This window comes from Fragaria vesca, linkage group LG2 (assembly GCF_000184155.1).
Source record: "Fragaria vesca subsp. vesca linkage group LG2, FraVesHawaii_1.0, whole genome shotgun sequence".
Taxonomy (NCBI): domain Eukaryota; kingdom Viridiplantae; phylum Streptophyta; class Magnoliopsida; order Rosales; family Rosaceae; genus Fragaria; species Fragaria vesca.
This window is the reverse complement of record NC_020492.1, coordinates 12,170,242-12,176,241: the sequence shown is the minus strand read 5'-3', so window position 1 is coordinate 12,176,241 and position 6,000 is coordinate 12,170,242. Positions and strand designations below refer to the sequence as shown.

At 41.5% G+C, this 6,000-nt stretch overlaps 1 protein-coding gene across 1 annotated transcript; it reads left to right on the top strand.

Moving 5' to 3' along the window:
• Window positions 1-3,797: 3,797 nt before the first annotated feature.
• LOC101291793 (uncharacterized WD repeat-containing protein alr3466-like) lies at window positions 3,798-5,787 on the top strand. The gene has a single exon (XM_004292418.1). It carries the CDS (start codon window positions 3,798-3,800, stop codon window positions 5,328-5,330), a length of 1,533 nt encoding a protein of 510 aa, XP_004292466.1. The 3' UTR covers window positions 5,331-5,787.
• The last annotated feature ends 213 nt before the right edge of the window (window positions 5,788-6,000 follow it).

Genomic DNA, 6,000 nt, shown 5'->3' with positions numbered 1-6,000 from the left:
TTTGACTTTCTTCTTGATATCAAGTCATCACTTGACAGAAGAATTGGATAGAGATTGGAGGTTTGGACTTGCGCAGCTGATGAAAATTGGGAGTTGAGGGGTGTTTTTGATGAAATTGAAAGAAGAATGACTAACATGATAACCGACCTAAAGTTGATGGAGGTAAACTGAAATTAGTCCTAATTATAAATATTTAGCTTGAAAGATCTCATACACGGATACACCTCATCTTCGACACTTCTCAGTAGTTCCATGGTATATGATTAAATGAGAAGTGCGCTATATGATTGTACTGAATGTTGGGACTACATATATTTGATATATGTCAGATATATTGATTTGAAACCTCAAACAGCTCTTTGTTCTTGATAAATATTTTGTTAAGTATCTATACTTTCAAATTTAAGCGACACATATACAGCATATAAGTGTTTAATCTTGAAATGAATCAAAATATAGCACATTCCAATTGCAAATTAAAAAATATACAAGAAGGTGATTAATATATATATATAGAATTAAATTCACTTTACCCCTCTAATCTTTGGTGTCAAAATCAGTTCAGTCCTGCAACTTTTTTTAGAATCAGTTCGCCCCTTCAACTTTCGTAAACACATCAGTTTTGTCCAATTTTTGAATTCCTCTCAAAATATGATGTCACCAAACTGACAGGGGGACTCATTTTCACCAAACTGAAGGGTAAAATAGTCAATTTGAGAAGATATTATTAAAGAAAATAAAATAAAAAAACATTTATTTGGCAAAAAAATGAGGGCATTTTAAACATTTTGTTAAAAATTGGTCCCCTTGTCAGTTTAGTGACGTCATATTTTAAGAGGAATTCAAAAATTGGACAAAACTGATGTGTTTACGAAAGTTGAAGGGGCGAACTAATTTAAAAAAAAGTTATAGGACTGAACTGATTTTGCCACCAAAGATTAGGGGGGTAAACTGAAATTTTTTTATATATGTCCGATTGAAACCAATAAACTTGGCTAGCTCAATCAAGTGGTAAATTGGAAAGACCATTGTCGATAATTGAAACATGACCAAAATATACTCACTCACAGTTTACAATTTCTCTGTTGTGTTTATTCATATTAATTCTTCTGTCAACATTATGAAGAAAAACGACATAAAAAAACATTACAAAAAAAACATTGTTGCGTTATGAACAAAAGTTCAAGAAGATCCTCACTTTATGTTGACAAATTTGACAGAACGTAATGATTGTGTTTTCACGAACAAACATTTTTCAGCTCATTCAATAGTGGCTTGTGCGGCCTCTTATTTTCAACCCAACTCCCGTGCCTTTAGTAACACTAGAATGCCTCCCAGATGCGACTCCTCAATCAAGTGGACTCCTCCTTCTCCTAGATCAATTTTGATGGTTTCGTTCTTCAGCCGAGTTCTGATGTTGCTGTGGGTTTTTTGTTGAGAGATGATGTTGGTTGTTCCATCATTGTTGTTGTGCGTTTCATTAGGAAAACAACTGTCCTAGTCGCATAAACAATAGCTCTTAGGGATAGCCTGCTTAAAGCCAAATAGAAGGAGTTCAAGAAGGTGATAGTAGAGGGAGATTCCTTCCTCGTTATCAATTGTGTGAACTCAAAGTTTAAATGCCTTTGGAAGCTCATTTAGATCAACATCATGAGGGATATCAAAAGTATTGCCGTCTACTTTGAGCAAGTTTTTTTCATCATGTTTTTCGTAAAGTTAATTTTACTGCCGATGTTTTTGTCAATTTAGGGCCACTCCGATATGTGGTGTAGGGATATTTTTCCTGTTGTAGTTAGACAACTTTTGAGCTACAATCTCTTTGGAGCATGCTGTTTTAGGAATTTTTCTTTGTAATTCTAGTTTTTTAACATAAAGAAAAAAATACAATATTAGATAGAGATCGATACAGGACGAAAATGACAATGAAATTCCTACAGTCCTGACTAATCCAATCATAGAACTTGGATCAAACTGACCACTGATAGAACCAACTTTCAAATCTTAAGCCCCAGCCGACGTTTTGCTTAATCCGTCATGCTTATGCCCCATGACGACCTATTAACAAGGACTCGTGGCGGCCCAAAAACGCCGCCAACTGGCAGACCTAACTCGTATCCGATGACGTGGTGTACAAACAGACACAAAAGGGTTCTGGATTAGTTTTAGGGTTTTGGGTATGCTACTAACTGTTACGTGGCGGTTAGAGATTTGTCGGGTCCAGTCTCTATCACATCGACCAACAGTTCGGCCACAGGTGGCGGCTATTCATGATGGAGTCTTTGACCTTAAGGGCATGCAATGATCAAAAGGTTAATTACCAGGAACGGTTTTGCCCTAGCTAGCTACTAGCTAGCTACACTAGTTTAGGACGAGGCCAAAACCTAAACGATATTCTTCTGTAGCTTGGAACCAAAGAAGCACATTTAACTTTAAGCTAGGCGTGGATATATGGTTCACCAACCTGTATGACTTTGGGAAGCAAATTATTTGGATCTATCGCCAACTATTCGTCATGTGATAAATAGGAATTTTGCATTATCGATCTTGAGGGTAATTGATCGAATTGAAGCACATAATAAACGATGGCTCATGATTGAACCAGGTCAAGCCAAATTTCTGAATAGTAATCGTACAAGAACAAATATGCATGACGTACTATTCATTTAACCTCAAGTTTATGCTAATATATAACAGTTAGTTATGAGCTTATTATAATCACAAAAGTGCACAAAACGAACGAGTAACATATTGTTAAGCAGAAACATATCTAGATTAATTAGTCTAGTAGTTTTTATATTCAAAGATGACATCGATCATTATTTTAGTTCATCTTCTTTGTTCATCAATATATAGAAGAAGGCAAAAGTTCATTCTAGAATATATATACAGGACTGAACCAACTCAAGCAAAATCAACCCCCCCTCCGTAATCCGTCCACCGGAAAATGATAATTGTGCAATGAGCCAATGATACCCATATATAACATCTTTTAACTATTGATTTGATCAATGTTCGAGTAATCCTCCACGTACGTACCTGTAAAAGTCCTACGTACGTGACTTTTCTAAAATTACACATCTTCTAAACTGAGAAATACAACGCATTTCCACAATTGCAATTCCAACCGGCAGTAATATTAGTACGTACTACTGCTTACTCTTCCAACAGCCATTGCAGTTAGGCAAGCTCAATCGACACATGAAAACCATTCTGCATGTGTATATATGCAGACATAGTTTCTCTATAAAACGTAACGAAAACAGCGTCGTGCAACTCTTAGAAACGTAAAATACTTTGACCATCTCATAGGTCAATGGTCACACGTCAAGAACCCTAAATTCCAAAGGTCAAACCACCAAGTATGAATACAATCCACGTAAACCAAAACCCTCTTCGTCTTACCCAATTAATCCTAAAATTCTCATCATTGAACTTCCAACATTAATACGTGTGGAGACCAATAGTCGCAAACAAAATTCCAAAAACAGTTCCAGCCATAAATCAGCTTTTGCTACACTTTACCGGCTAACCGGCTTTCCCGGTTCGTAACGCTCACGCTTCATCACTCCACGTGGCAACAACCCACACCCACCCCTATTCATCTGTCTCCTGTTTATATATACTCCATCACCCTCTCCCAATTTTCCAAAATCATCCATCACCAAAATTTTTAATTTTTCTGCAAAACCACCCTCGAAACTCCATTTTCGTATTCTTCTCTGCTTCATTTTGCATTTCTCTGGTTCCATTTTTCTGATTCAACGACGTCGTTAATGAGAAACGATAGCGGAGGAACCATGGTGGTGGAACGTACCTCATTCCACAGACCAAAATTCGGAGCCCTATTGCAATCCGACCCGAACATACCTACCCCAAATATGAACGACAACAACAACAACAGCGTACGTAGCTCAACCACGAGCCCTGGTTACTACGACAACAGCAGCAACAACAACGTGTGCAGCTCAGCCACGAGCCCCGGTTGTTACGACAACAACCCCTTCAGCTCCGCTGCCAGTCCCGCCTACGCACGTGCCATGTCCGCCAGCCCCGCCAGTTTCTACGACAACAACAACAACAACAACGTGAGGGGCAGCAGTGGCAATTCAACTCCATACGCCATGTCGCCGTGGACGCAAGCGTCGCCCTACACCAAGTCTCCGTGGATAACGCCGTCGCCGTTAAATCCATTGTTGGACGAGAGGAACTTGCCTGAGAGCGGACTTGTTGGTTCGTTGGTACGAGAAGAAGGGCATATATATTCGCTAGCGGTGTGCGGGGACTTGTTGTATACCGGTTCGGATAGTAAGAACATCCGGGTCTGGAGGAACTTGAAGGAGTTCACCGGGTTCAAATCCAACAGCGGGTTGGTGAAGACCATTGTGATTTGTGGAGAGAGGATATTCACGGGCCACCAAGATGGAAAAATCCGGGTTTGGAAAGTTTCGCAGAAAAAGGCGAGCCTTCATAAACGGGTCGGGTCATTGCCGACGTTGAAAGACTTTCTCCGGAAATCCATGAACCCGAAGAATTACGTAGAGGTCAGACGCCACCGCAACGTGGTGAGGATCAGACACTTTGACGCCGTCTCGTGTATGAGCTTGAACGAAGAATTAGGCCTCTTATACTCTGGTTCATGGGACAAGACAGTAAAGGTTTGGAGAATTGCCGATTCCAAGTGTTTGGAGTCCATATCGGCTCATGATGACGCCGTGAACTCGGTGGTCGTCGGTTTTGATTCGTTAGTGTTCACCGGCTCGGCGGACGGGACTGTAAAAGTGTGGAGGAGAGAGTTACAAGGCAAAGGGTCGACGCATTTCTTGGTGCAGACATTGTTGAAGCAAGAGAACGCGGTTACGGCATTGGCGGTGAACCAATCGTCAGCGATCGTATACTGCGGGTCGTCGGATGGGAACGTCAACTACTGGGAACGCAAGAAGCATCTTACGCACGGTGGGGTCCTCCGCGGCCACAGGCTCGCCGTGCTCTGCCTCGCCACGGCCGGGAACTTGGTCTTCAGCGGCTCGGCCGACAAGAACATTTGCGTGTGGAGGAGGGAAATTGGCCAGGGAGGAGCGCATACGTGCCTTTCGGTCCTGACCGGCCACTTAGGGCCGGTGAAGTGCCTGACCGTGGAGGAAGACCACTGCAGCTCCGAGGACAAAACCGACCAGAAATGGATCGTGTACAGTGGGAGCTTGGATAGGTCGGTGAAGGTGTGGCGGGTTTCGGAGCAAGCACCGGACTTGAGGCAGCTGTTGTTGTCGGAGAAGGATGATTCTTCTAGGCCGGACCTGAGTAACTATTATTTATCTAGCACTACGTACTGAAAGGCGGGAAGGGAGGTCGGGAAGTACGTACAACGTACATAGAAGATCCATGATAGATGATAATCTCTGATGGGGCGTGGAGAACACGCGCTGTCGCAGAAGACGATGTCTGTCTGTCTTTCCGGTGGACGGTGGTCCCTTCAATAACGAGCCAAAAAGCTTCAGACGAAGCTGCAGGGCACCGACCGATGAAGAGTTAAGTGGTGGTGGTGGTCCTGGGAGGAGCCTTCGTATAAAGGCTATAAGGTACACAATGGAATAGTACGGACATGGAGATACAAGAAATTCTATTGGGCCTCAAAGGCCATGTGTAGCTTGAAAATGATGCACATGATCGAAAAATGGACCTTTAGGCGCTTTTGTTTGATTTTGGGGTAAAGAAATTGTATTACCCACAGTTAGTTAGAGTGTGAGTTTTGGAATGAATAGTTAGTTTTCTTTGTTTGGAGTGTTGAGTCTGATTCAAATAGAAGTTGTATATATTGTCTGATGGTTTTCTAGAGGTGTAAATATTCCGTAGAGTTAAAGAAGTATTTATACTACGATGTTGTGCAACATAGATAATTAACTAAACTACCTATGGCGAGTACAGCAGCAAAGAAAATACAATAAGGCACAGATTGATCAATTTCTTTTGCTTCGAGTTTGGTCCATTGAAAAAGATGGTCTA